Source organism: Schistocerca gregaria, chromosome 1 (genome assembly GCF_023897955.1).
Source record: "Schistocerca gregaria isolate iqSchGreg1 chromosome 1, iqSchGreg1.2, whole genome shotgun sequence".
In the NCBI taxonomy this organism is placed as follows: Eukaryota; Metazoa; Arthropoda; class Insecta; order Orthoptera; family Acrididae; genus Schistocerca; species Schistocerca gregaria.
Genome location: NC_064920.1, coordinates 843,208,515 through 843,223,013, shown reverse-complemented (window position 1 = coordinate 843,223,013; position 14,499 = coordinate 843,208,515). Strand labels below are relative to the sequence as shown.

Below are 14,499 nucleotides of genomic sequence, written 5' to 3'. Positions count from 1 at the left end.
TACCAGTTCGATTTTACACAGAGTACTCGAAGGAACTTGCCCCTCTTCTTGCAGCGGTGTACCGTAGGTCTCTAGAAGAGCTTAGCGTTCCAAAGGATTGGAAAAGGGCACAGGCCATCCCCGTTTTCAGGAAGGGACGTCGAACAGATGTGCAGAACTATAGACCTATATCTCTAACGTCGATCAGTTGTAGTATTTTGGAACACGTATTATGTTCGAGTATAAGGACTTTTCTGGAGACCAGAAATCTACTCTGTAGGGATCAGCATGGGTTTCGAAAAAGACGGCCGTGTGAAACCCAGCTCGCGCTATTCGTCCACGGGATTCAGACGGCCATAGACACGGGTTCACAGGTAGATGCCGTGTTTCTTAACTTCCACAAGGTGTTTGATACAGTTCCCTACAGTCGTTTAATGAACAAAGTAAGAACATATGGACTATCAGACCAATTGTGTGATTGCATTGAGGAGTTCCTAGATAACAGAACGCAGCATGTCATTCTCAATGGAGAGAAGTCTTCCAAAGTAAGAGTGATTTCAGGTGTGCCGCAGGGCAGTGTCATAGGACCGTTGCTATCCATAATATACATAAATGACCTTGTGGATGATATCGGAAGTTCACTGAGGCTTTTTGCAGATGATGCTGTGGTGTATCGAGAGGTTGTAACAATGGAAAATTGAACTGAAATGCAGGAGGATCTGCAGCGAATTGACGCATGGTGCAGGGAAAGGCAATTGAATCTCAATGTAGACAAATGTAATGTGCTGCGAATACACAGAAAGATAGTTCCCTTATCATTAGCTACAAAATAGCAGGTCAGCAACTGGAGGCAGTTAATTCCATAAATTATCTGAGAGTACGCATTAGGTGTGATTTAAATTGGAATGATCATATACAGTTGATCGCCGGTAAATCAGATGCCAGACTGAGATTCATTTGAAGAATCCTAAGGAAATGTAATCCGAAAACAATGGAAGTAGGTTACAGTACACTTGTTTGCCCACTGCTTGAATACTGCTCAGCAGTGTGGGATCCGTACCAGATAGGATCGATAGAAGAGATAGAGAAGATCCAACGGAGAAGAGCGCGCTTCGTTACAGGATCACTTAGAAGTCGCAAAAGCGTTACGGAGATGATAAACTTCAGTGGAAGACTGCTAGAGAGACGCTCAGTAGCTCGGTATGGGTTTTTGTTGAAGTTTCGAGAACATACCTTCACCGAGGAGTCAAGCAGTATATTTGTCCCTCCTACGTACATCTCGCGAAGACACCATGAGGATAAAATCAGAGAGATTAGAGCCCACACAGGGGCATACCGACAATCCTTCTTTCCACAAACAATACGAGACTGGAATAGAAGGGAGAACCGATAGAGGTACTCAAAGTACCCTCCGTCACATACCGTCAGGTGGCTTGCGGAGTATGGATGCAGATGTAGATTTTCCGGACAAACCTCGTATTGCAGAGTAATCATAGAGATGTAAGGTGCCGATGAATTTAAACTCTTAAAGTATACCATTGAAACCGGGACGTGACAGAGTGCAGACGGAGCAGTGGACTGTGGCTGGAGATCCCCGGCTGTTGCGTAGCTGGCGGTTAACAGGTGCTGCCCGCATCGGCGTGCAGTAAGAAGCGCGTCGATTCCTAAGCGAGAGCCGTGCCCCGTGTCCGGCGGTACGCGCCTCGCTGGCCACCCTACGTGACCGGCTTACAGCCGGCTGCCGCTGCCTTCTGCGCGGCTGCCCTTGAGCCGCGCCGGCAGCTACTGACCCACGCTAAGGGCGCGCGGTCGTTGCCAGTAATTCCGGGACACGCGGAGAAATCAGCTCCCGTTCTGCTGCACGAGTAACTAGATGCAGCGAGGATGCGCATCTCAGCGGTAAGGGCAGAATTCCACCTGTGAAGCAGCGGCAGCAGGAACATTTCGGGTGGAAGAATACCAGCAACGACAAGCAGCGAAGCTAATGCCAACTAGCTGTTGATTCCAGAAGTAAATACGTATAGGATATACAATGACGGAAAAAAATCGCGACACAAATAAATAATTTATGTAGAACAATGAAATCTCGGGAATACATTTGTCTATGTAAAACATTTAAGTGATTATCATTGCAAGTTCACTGGTTAATGTAAGCGTGAGATACGCCATTAGAAATACGGCACTCTGGAACATTAATAGCCGGTGAAGCCGTCAGAATGTCGAATGCAAGCATGCAAACGTGCATGCATTGTGTTGTACAGGTACCGGAAGTCAGTTTATGGGGTGGAGTTCCATGCCTGTTGCACTTGGTGGGTCAGTACAGGAACATTTACTGCTGTTTTGTGGATGACCCTGAAGTTGTCGCCCGATGCTGTCCCATACGTTCTCGATAGGGGACAGGTCACGTGATCGAACAAGCCAAGGCAACATGTCGACACTCTGTAGAGCACGTTTGGGGTACAACAGCAGTATGTGGTCGAGCGTTATCCTGTTGGAAAACACCCCATGGAGTGCTATTTATGAATGGCAGCACAACAGGTCGATTCACCAGACTGAAGCACAGATTTGCAGTTATGGTACGTGGAGTAACAACGACAGTGCTCCTGCTGTCATACGAAATCGCACGCCAGACCACCGCTCCAATTTAGATACAGTGTGTCTAGGTTGCAGAAAGGATTGCAAGCGCACAGTAGACTTCCTTCTAACCAACACAAGTTCATCGCTGCCACCGAGGCATCTACCTCTACATCCATTCTCCGCAATCCACATGACGGTATGTGGCGGAGGTTACCTTGAGTACCTTTATCGGTTCTCCCTTCTATTCCAGTCTCGCATTGTTCGTGGAAAGAAAGATTGTCGGTATGCCACTGTGTGGGCTCTAATCTCTCTGATTTTATCCTCATGGTCTCTTCGCGAGACATACACAGGAGGGAGCAATATACTACTTACCTCCTCGGTGGGTATGTTCTAGAAACTTCAACAAACCCGGTAACGAGCTACTGAGCGTCTCTCCTGCACAGTCTTCTACTGGATTTTATCTATCATCTCGGTAACACTTTCGCGATTACTAAGTGATCCTGTAACGAAGCGCGTTGTTCTCCGTTGGATCTTCTCTATCTCTTCTATCAACCCTATCTGATACGGATCGGCCGGCAGGAGTGGCCGAGCGGTCCTAGGCACTACAGTCTGGAGCCGCGCGACCGCTACGGTCGCCGATTCGAATCTTGCGTCGGGCATGGATGTGCGTGATGTCCTTAGGTTAGTTAGGTTTAAGTAGTTCTAATTTATAAGTCCCATTGTGCTCAGAGCTATTTGAACCATTTTTTGGTACTGATCCCACACCGGTGAGCAGTATTCAAGCAGAGGGCGAACAACTGTACTGTAACCTACTTCCTTTGTTTTCGGACTGCAGCTTTCATCATAAATCGCAACAAACGCCAACCCTGCTCTCAATCGAGCTGTTGCTTGACACCACGGAAGGCGCAAATGGCGGTGGTTTAGGGTCAGTTGAAGGCACGCTGCTGATCGTCTGGCTCGGAACTGTCCTTCAAGTAATCGATTTGTAACAGTTCGTTGCGTCACTGTAATGCCATCTGCTGCTCAAATTGCTGCTGCAGATGCAGTACGATGCGGCAGAGCCATACGACGAACAGGATGATCTTCCCTCTCGGTAGTGCTACGTGATCGTGTGGTAGTCCTGTCTTCACGCGACCACCGCTGCCATCAATGGTGTGCAGTGGCTACATTCCTACCAAGTGTCTCTGTAATGTCGCAGAAGGAACATCCAACTGGTCGTAGCCCTATTCACGACCACGTTCAAACTCAGTGAGGTATTGCTAATGGCATCTTTGTCGCCATAAAGGCATTCTTGACTGACATCAACTCACTAAGTTCAATCTCAACGGTAACTAACGCTCACGACCGTTACAGCGTGTATTCAAAGCAAACCTGATTTGCATCCTCATAGTGGGGCTACTAGCGCCACTTTTAGGCGAATGGTGCTATATTTGAATAGATATTGTAGAAATGTGCTTAGTAACTTTAGTTAATATCATACAACATACGTCATTTTTCCGTCGGTACATATGCAGGATGTTGCTGTCTGATTTGCAGTGCCGAGTCAGGTACTAAACTCTAGGCCAATGATGCGTTGTCTCTGTTTATATTTTGTGCTGCGAACTGCTTTCTGAATGACGTGCACGATTTTATTTTTGCTGTGGAACTCCACAACACAGAGGAAATCAGTCTGTGAAGTCTTCGTTCCTAAGTGAACTGCAGCCATGTGATGTCTCGCGTCATAGCGACTGAGAAAGTACCTGTACCATTTAAGGGATTTTGGAAGAGAATTTCTGAAGACAGATCACCGTAGAATAGTAGACAAGAAGCTCTGGTCGTAACTTATGGAAGGTAGGAAGTGAAATTATTTGAATTCCGGTTTGGTACGAGGTGATGCTTTTGTCTGTGACGCTTGCCTTTTGTATGGTGCTGGAAACAGTAAGAGTAGTGGCTGTAGCAATAGCAGCAGCAGTAGGAGTACTAGCAGATTTCACGTTGCTGGCACTCACAAACGCCGATTTCCACAATACGTAAGTGAATTAAAGACTTTTTTTGTAAGTAAAAACCGCCTTTTCTTGCTGCACTGTGTTTTATTTCTCACAGACGCGTTTCGCCTTTTTCACTTGAAGGCATCGTCAGTGGGATCTAGAACATTTAAAGATAATATAAAGCCTTGACGTGGAATACGGCAGATAGGACCTTTTGACCTCTGGCTCGAACTAGCCTGAAGTTCGTGAATATGCCAGTTTACGTTAAGAAGTAAAGTGAAACTAAGAATTCGTGAAATGAGGCCATCTGAACATGAGTAGGAGACTTGTGACCTTTCTAACGGATTAGATTACGGAGGCTAATGTCTTGGTTGCACGTGACCAAGACATTGACTTCCATTTATTTATTTGTTTATCAAGTTTTGTGGGAGCGTGCGAGTCAGAGCTACTTGGTCATGCAACGAGCCAGTACACAGTTAACAGAATACTGATTAGAAATTTAATAAACAAATATTTAAAGATCTAACAAAACAACGAAAACACAAAGACTTTACGAATAAATAACACATAACAGAAAAAAGTTCTCAGCTACTCCAGGCAACCCTCTACAGAATACAAGGAGTATAGATTTGAGTACTTTGAGCTTATCACTCATTTTTTTCAGTTACTCTGGCAGCCTGTGGAAAACTAAACATGCTGACTAGTGCACATTTTTCTGCACAGAATTCAAGGAAGCGTTATCCAAGTGCATATCGATCTTCCGTCTAGTGTTCACAAAATAGCTTTTGTAGTTTCTTTAGAATGAGTCACTATTCTCAACAACAAATCACATTAAGAAATACTGGTACAGGGAGGGCAGAGTTAGATTTCCGAGAGATCCGAACAGCGGTCATCGCGAAATTCGCAAACTGACACCGCAGACCAGGTTGGAGGGGGTTTCTGGGCTAAGATTACTATTACTGAATGCACAGGGTAGCTTCTAAACATAAGACCATACGATAAAATAGAATGAAAGCAAGCAATTTAAATAAGCCTTCGAGTTTCACTGTCATCTATACACAATTGTTCGCTGAGCGATAAGTAGAGATAGGTCTAGCTGCATAATTCGGTTGGTATTATCTACTCCCGAACGTTGTGATCTCTGTTTAATCACTGTCAGTCTAGTGCCGTAAATGTACATGTCGAGAGTGGACAGCTGATAAATGTGTAAAATAGTGCTGTCGTGTTTGGGTTGTTGACGATGACAAGAGTGTGGGGAGAGGATGATGAAACCCGGTGCCGGCAAAAAGCTTACTGCTCTGCGAAAGTACTATGGGGACAGCCGAGCTTAACATCCCCATTCTAAGGGCCGATTACCATCAGCAATGTCACACGCCCTCAGTCGTGAGAGACAGCGAAAAGGTTTGGAATTTAGACCAGGAAATTGGTACAAATTCTGTTGATCGGGAGCTTTACACCGAAATTTGTCTAGGTGGCTAAACGATGACGGCGAAAAATTCTTCCATCATCAGTTTGCGATTTGAACAAGTCGGGACGTGGGGAAATGATTCTCCGGAGGAAATAGCCGCGAAAGTGTGTATAGGAGGCACTGTGATTAAGTGCGCCGTATCTCTGTGCGCTATCTTCTTTTGGCTGGACAGAAAGATCACGAGTCAGTGGGAATACGGATGAACGGAGGAGGTAAACAACAAACTCGGTCAATGAAACTGACCACCCAGGCATGCGAACCCGATGCATGCGATGGAATGAAGTGGTGCTCACCATGTTACGAATAGGACATTGTACATTGACAGAGTTTCCTCCTCTGGCAGAATGCGTAGTTTGCGGATATAACACATTTTAACTGCATATGTTTCGTATTGTGATACAAGGGCTGCCCTCTGCTTGGGTGGAAGACTGTCCACTATTCTAGTTGACTACGGCAACTGTGCAATATGCATTCTAAAATTTTCTTAAGCGCCGGGCCTTCTGTCTAAATGGAGAAGATGTCAATAAAGTTTGATGTGTTCGACCCGTTTTTGTTTTAGTAAGTGGTAAATTTTAGCATTTTTATTCAGGTGATTCTCCTTACGTCAAGTAAGGTATCAAGTTAATCTATTCATCTACTAAGAACATAGGGCACTGAGACTCACATGAAATTTTTTGTATGACCTCAATTTTCATTCAAGGATAATCAGCCTGTTAAGTATCTTGGTTCACTTTCCAAGAAAATTTTTATGGGTGTTAGTAACGTAGCTTTTAGATGCCCTAAACTCATCTCTAATTAAACACCCAAGGAGGAAACAGGAAACATAAAATTTTGAAAGCGGCTCTTTTTTGTGTCGTAAGGACGTTATACCAAACGATTGGTGGATTTTAATAGATGACTAGGTAACTGATAAACTGATTTTACTAGTGCTGAACCACATAACTGTGACAACATACTGAGATGTTCCGCTAATCTTCTGGGGATGCGGACCAGTTCAGACTCTGTTATAACTCCGAAGTTATGAACTTCAAACTGGTAAATTTATCATGTCTCTGTACCGCATCTCTTCTATCCGTTGACTTCCGTTCCTATGCAATTGGCCTTGAGCTGGAAATTGGACAGAAGTACTCTATCTTCCAAATTGTACGAAATAGTAGAGCGAACGTCTTCTCTTATCAGCATATATTTATTCGTGCAACATTTGCAGCTTGGAAATAGCTCAACATTGTGTGTCTGCCGTAAGACAATGGACATTACGAGGGGCATTTGAAAAGTCAGTGAAAAGTCCGAGAGATGGCTCCACCGGAGCGTATCGAGGTCATGTTTAGTTAGTAGCATCTTTGGAAAGAACGCATACCAAGTTTCATCCATATTGGTCTATTTCTTTGTGTTTGGCATTCATGTGAATCAAGGAAGTCGAAAGGCTGTCAAAAGATGGACGAAAAAGAACTTCGTGTGGTGATTAAATATTACTTTATGAAAGGCAAAACGCCTCAGGAGACTAAAGAGAAGCTTGATACACATGATGGTGACTCTGAACCATCGATTAGAACAGTTTATAAATGGTTTCAAATTTTTGGCGTGGCCATGTGGGCATAAGTGATGCTGAACGTTCTGGACGCCCTGTGGAGGTTACGACTCCAGAAATCATTGATAAAATCCATGATATGGTGATGGTTGACAGAAGAGTTAAGGTGCGTGAGATTGCTAGTGCTGTGGGCATATCGAATGAACGGCTACATAATATTTTGCATAAACATTTAGACATGAGAAAGCTATCCGCAAGATGGGTTCCACGATTTCTCACGCTTGACCAAAACGGAATCGTGTGAAGTATTGCAAGGATGGTTTGCACAGCTGTTCAGGAAGAATACGCAAGAATTTAAGCGTCGTTTCGTCACTGTAGATGAAAAGTGGATACATTACTATAATGCTGAGACCAAAGAACAATCTAAACAATGGGTTACCAAGGGAGAATCTGCACCAAAATAGGCGAAGACCATTCCTTCGGCCAGGAACGTTATGGCGACTGTCTTGAGATTTGCAAGGGATAATCCTCATCGACTATCTGGAAAAGGGTAAAAGTATTACAGGGGTATATTATTAATCGTTATTGGGCCCTTTGGAAACCGAGCTGCAAGAAAAACGCCGGCGATTGGAGCGACAAAAAGTCATATTCCATCACGACAATGCACCAGCACACACCGCAGCAGTTGTGGTCGCAAGATTAATGGAAATAGGATTCCAACTCGTTTCACATCTTCCCTATTCTCGAGACTTAGCTCCCTCGGACTATTTGTTCCGCAATTTGAAGAAATGGCTGGCAGGACAAAGATTTTATTCAAACGAGTTGATTGCAGCAACTAATAGCTATTTTCCAGACTTGGACAATTCCTATTACTCGAAAGGGATCAACAAATTAGAACAGCGTTGGATGAAGTTTATAAGTCTAAAAGCAGACTATGTCGAAAAATAAAAAAGGTTTACAACAAACACGTAAGTAGTTTTAATTTTGCACGGACTTTTCAAACGACCTTCGTACATGCGCTTTATACGTCAGATTTCACAGATCACAGCAGCCTCAATAACTTGTTCGGTTCGTTTCCTGATGTCCTTACTCCATAGAGCACGGCGTAACTCCAAGGCGGGGTAGGCTGCAAGAAGAAACCACCAAACCAGCAAGTGCCGCAAAGCTAGCGGCGCCCCGTCTGGTAGAAACGCTGCGTCGATTTCAATTTGATTACGTGCTCGCTCGCGCGCGCACTTGCACTCACAAACACACACACACACACACACACACAATACGCGTGTCCAGCCTTACGAAAATAAATATTGGAAAATATTTCCCGATTTCATCGATACTAACAACATCGTGCATGCTATCACTTCAGGGAAGTAATATGGTAGATCCACAATAGCCAGACAGTCTACAGAAAATTGCTAATACTCGTTCCTGGACAATCGTCGTAATAATTTCGCTTCCGAGTACAAACATCGCTCAATGTTTGAGATGTGTGTGTCGATATCCAACAAGGGAGCTGACGGTAGTGGTGCTGAGCGCCCCAAGTCCATGATTAGCGCGCTCGGCATTGACAAGGTACTGGGTGGCACGTACCTCCAGGTGAGGTTGGTGGTGGGCCACACGTTGCCCTGCAGCGAGTAGCGCTTGTGTCGGTGCTTGCGGCGGCCCCAGCGCAGCGTCTGCTCCCGGTACGGCACGTCGGCTACGGCGCAGCGCGGCCTCTGCAGCAGCCGGCGCGTCTCCTCGTCCAGCTCGCCCGTCACCGGAATGTGGCCGTACCTCTGCGACACACACCACACCAGGCTGTAACAACTGCAAGGCCCATATTACAATAAAGAAACAGACAACAACAAAAGTGCTGCTAGTCGCCTGACAGTGAATTTCGGATACGGCAAAATACACTGAGGCGACAAAAGTCGCGGGATAACGTTTTTAGCGTTTTAGTAACAGTATCAGTTTTTCCCTCCATCGTTTTCAAGCATACCACTTCATCAAGAGGCACATTCGCAAGCACTTGTTTGTAAACACTTCACAGACGCTTTTGTACAAAAACATCTGTGAAGTGTTTAAAAACGTGTGCTTGCGAATGTGCCTCTTGATGAAGTGATATGCTTGAAAACTATGGAGGAAAAAACTGATACTGTTACAAAAACGTTACAAACGCTTTTCTTGGATTATTTAGAATATGCATTTCATCTCATTCACGAGAACAAATAAATCATGTATTACGACGAATTACACCTGATGATGGACCCACAGAGTCCGAAATGCATCGTGTACTGTGTAGACTGGCAATGGCAAGGAAAGCGTTCCTGAAGACGAGAAATTTGTTAACATCGAGTATTGATTTAAGTGTCAGGAAGTCGTTTCTGAAAGTATTTGTATGGAGTGTAGCCATGCATGGAAGTGAAACATGGACGATAAATAGTTTAGACAAGAAGAGAATAGAAGTTTTCGAAATGTGGTGCTACAGAAGAATGCTGAAGATTAGATGGGTAGTTCACATAACTAATGAGGAGGCTTTGAATAGAATTGGGGAGAAGAGGAGTTTGTGGCACAGCTTGACTAGATGAAGGGATCGGTTGGTAGGACATGTTCTGAGGCATCAAGGGATCACCAATTTATTACTGGAGGGCAGCGTGGAGGGTAATAATCGTAGAGGTATACCAAGAGATGAATACACTAAGCAAATTCAGAAGGATGTAGGCTGCAGTAGGTACTGGGAGATGAAGAAGATTGCACAGGGTAGAGTAGCACGGAGAGGTGCATCAAACCAGTCTCATGAATGAAGACCACAACCACAACTGAATAAAACACGAAAAATTGTGACTGAAGGCGTTTATCAATTGATTCCTCGGGTGCACTGAGTACAGCCATGTTTGCAGCTGAAAAATACGGATAGAATCCTATTGACTTCATCCCTATGTGACTTATATTGCTGTATTCCTTTCTTGTCTTGATTTTGTTTTATTTTCTTCATTTCTCGATCAAGTGAAGGATTACCTCTGTTACGAAATGTTTCCTAGTATCTACACTTGTCTATTCAAATTTAGTGTTTGCCGTTTTCTAGGATGTCCATTCCTCTCCAATTGAAATGCCTACGGTGATGTTCATACACCTATTTTAACTATCCAATATCTCATTATACCACATTTTTACACATTCATTCTTCCTGAAGATGCTCTTAAAATTCAGGCTTCTCTCCGCCATTACTAAATTGTTAGCTGAGTCTATATCTGCTTGTGTGGTCGCCTTAGAATCCAAAACCTGATATCGGTATATCTGTCTCATATTGATGTAACTCAGCTGACTGTAATTCTTTACTCCGTCTCTTCATTTTTTGCTTCTGATGTCTGCATGTATATCTGAACTATTGTTGTTGATTTTCTGTCGATTCTGCTGAGAGTGATTCTATCAGTGAGCTGTTCACACCAACTCTCACTGCCCCACTTTTCTATTCAAACAAAGTGCACTCACATTATTCCAATTTTCACTGCTGTTGGCAGTACCCGACATTCAATTTACTAGAAACTAGTATTTTCTTTCCTATTCACTGCACTGACTCCTACTGTATCTAGACACAGCTATGCATTTCCCTATTAGTTCCAGTACCACATTCAAACCTTTGATGATCTTCCACGCTCCGACTCGTAGAGCCGGCCGCGGTTGCCAAGCGGTTCTACGCGCTTCAGTCGGGAACCGCGCGACCGCTACGGTCGCAGGTTCGAATCCTGCCTCGGGCATGGATGTGTGTGATGTCCATAGGTTCGTTAGGTTTAAGTAGTTCTAAGTTCTGGGCTACTGATGACCTCAGATGTTTAAGTTCCATAGTACTCAGAGCCATTTGAACCATTTTTTATTGCTCGTAGAATGCCATGCTGTCGGTGGTTATTCAATCTCTTTCTCATAATCATGCTTCCCTTGCAGTTCCTTTCCGGAAATTCGAACGGGAGACTAGTTCGAAACCTTTTGCCAACATGATGCTTTTTCAGCTGCAGGCCACGTGTCCTGTGGATACAATTTTTGACGTTTTAATGCAGTTGTTCCAGTTGCCCTCTGCAGTCTCATGAAATGAAATGTCGTGTGATTAGGGCCTCCCGTCGGGTAGACCGTTCGCCTGGTGCAAGTCTTTCGATTTGACGCCACTTCGGCGACTTGCGCGTCGATGGGGATGAAATGATGATGATAAGGACAACACAACACCCAGTCCCTGAGCGGAGAAAATCACCGACCCAGCCGGGAATCGAACCCGGGCCCTTTGGATTGACAGTCTGTGGCGCTGACCACTCAGCTACCGGGTGCGGACTGCAGCCTCATGATCAATGGTGATGCTTCAATTTTTAGGGCCAGTTTCCTACCGGAAGGGCAAGGCAGTGTCTACAATATCTGTCTGCTCCTGCACCCCCTTTGACAGGGCCGTTGGGAGAATGAAGGAAGTTGATAATTTTTACTCCAAATTTAAGCAGTGGCTGTGATCGATCCCGAAACCCCGCACATACTGATTAGAGAAAGACGATACCCATAAACTAAGGTCTAAAGGCCAGTATGGAAAACTCAATAAGGACCCGAGATGGCTCTGAGCGCTATGGGACTCAACTGCTGTAGTGATCAGTCCCCTAGAACTTAGAACTACTTAAACCTAACTAACCTAAGGACATTACACACATCCATGCCCGAGGCAGGATTCGAACCTGCGACCGTAGCAGTCGCACGGTTCCGGACTGCGCGCCTAGAACCGCGAGACCACGGCGGCCGGCAACGTACGGATCGAGACCTTGACTAATACTTCGCCACTACTTCTTCGGAGATGAGACGAAGGAACGTTTCGAACTGAAAAGTTATTTTAGGTGATAGAAGTAAGCATATCTCCGGGTATAAAATTAGGAAATGTAGGGAAAGCTGCTGCCTCTCGCGTACGGAACCTGCTCCTGGCGGCCGCCGTTCTCGTAGTACGCCAGTGAAGAAGAGCAGGGGCCGTGTCGGTGGCGCCCGCAGCACTGCTCGAGTTGGTGTGGATCCTGCAGGGTAGGGGCCAGGAGAAGGGGTGGGGTGAGGGTTGTGGTGCGAAGGGCGCTGCCCGTGTGCCCCCGGGGCACGCAGACGCGTCGTGTGCACGGACACGCTCTCACCGCCCCCTCCCCCCCCCCCACCCCCGCCACTCGTTCAGCCTGCGCCTGGCTGCCATCCTCAACGCGCAAACCCACCCAAACGGCCAACACTAGCCGTAACATCTTCATGGCTTTCCGATAAACAGACACGGCTACTCTAGCGATATTTAAGTTCACCTTACGGTACCCTCGATTTTTACATTTCGGGGAGCGTACGTACCTAGGAGAGTGAACCAGTGTCCTACACATACTCGCGAAGAGATCGTGAAAGATTCGAGTTCACACGAAGGCTTACCGCCTGTTGTTCTTCCCATGGATCATTTGCGGTTGGAACAGTAAAGTGGTTAAGAGATAATGTCACACAAACTAGCCTCCTTCGCAGACCATAATGTAGCTTGCGGAGAGCAGATGTAGATGTAGATGTGGAATGTCAGTCACACCATTAAAAGAGCACAGCGGTCGCTTTGGGTCGCAGTAGATGGCTGGATCGCTGTACTTGTCAGACGGTTGTATGCTGTCAGCGCAGTAATCTGTGGAGACGTCACAGAATGAACGAAAGGAGTTATCACATGTGAATGTGCCCGTGACCACGCTCTGAATGCCGTTGTCCAATTTGTTCTTGGATAAACGTGGACCGCTCAACGCGTCTGCGATGCACCAATCGCAGCGATGGAAGAGTAATACGGAGAAGAAACTGATTCTGAAAAGATCCTAAACGACAGGGAACGGAGACGGGGCCGGACGCTGTGGCCGAGCAGTTCTAGGCGCTTCAGTCCGGATCAGCGCTGCTGCTACCGTCGCAGGTTCGAATCCTGCCTCGGGCATGGATGTGTGTGATGTCCTTAGGTTAATTAGGTTTAAGTAGTTCTAAGTCTAGGGGACTGATGACCTCAGATGTTAAGTCCCATAGTGCTCAGAGCCATTTGAACCATTTGAACGGGGACGGGTTTCACGCTATCTCGAGGACAATCGGTTTGCATCGGTTTGAAAACCTATCCGAAGGAAAGTGGATGCATTTGAAATTTTCGATAGAGTATCTCGCAAAAGGCCGTTGCTCACAGCAAAACCTAATTTACAAGTGATTCAAGGCGTAGAGTGCACCGTCGACACGATGAAGTGCTTACCCCGCAGTGTACTTCGAGGCTGTAGCTCAGACCGGCGGTTGTTTTCTGATGTTTTGGGGACGTTTTCCGTAACATGAATTTGACACTCTCATTCAGCTCACTGTGAACGCGAACCAGGATGCTTACTTCAAATCTCTCGGTCACCAGAGATTGTCCAATCTTCGACATCTTCATAATGAGTATGCTGTGGACACTTCTCTCTTCCAAGATAACAGGCGTGTTTAGAAGGCTCTACGCTTTTTCCTGGTTTGAAAAACCTCATGCAGGCTACCGTATCTCGACTAGCCTCATAAATCACCGTATCTTAATCCTGTAGTAAATATCTGGAGCTATTTGGAATACAGAGTGAAACGTAGGAATGAAGATCCGCGCAATTTGGTCTCCCTATGATATCTAATAATCGATGAGTGATTTCAGCTGAAGGAACCTGTAGATTGTCTCGCTCGTCGAACCGTGTTTATTATCAAAGTAAGAGGCGGTGTTACAGGGTTTTTACAAGATGTCTACTCGGAGTGGATTTTTGTCCGGTGTGCTTATGATAAATAATTGTTTTTCACTGATTTCCCAGGCTGAAGGGTTCTGTGCTGGAAGAAGGTATCATCTGAATCGGATTTTAATGAGGCAGGGATTTTACTGTCTATTGGGAACCAGCTTGACAGACGGCCTCGCCTCTGGAACATGCTCGTTGTGGCCAGCTGTGCAGTAGCCGGTGGTCGAAAGAGTCCTCCCCGAGCACTATCACCTAAGGGTGCTC

At 45.6% G+C, this 14,499-nt stretch overlaps 1 protein-coding gene across 2 annotated transcripts in view; it reads right to left on the bottom strand.

The window, feature by feature from the left end:
• LOC126272445 (matrix metalloproteinase-2-like) overlaps nucleotides 1-14,499 on the bottom strand; it is an 884,734-nt gene that overhangs the window by 278,552 nt on the left and 591,683 nt on the right. For both annotated transcript variants that reach the window (XM_049975331.1, XM_049975323.1), the window contains exon 3: nucleotides 9,107-9,294. In XM_049975331.1, the coding sequence (XP_049831288.1) occupies nucleotides 9,107-9,294 (188 nt within the window). The remainder of the gene's footprint in view (nucleotides 1-9,106; nucleotides 9,295-14,499) is intronic.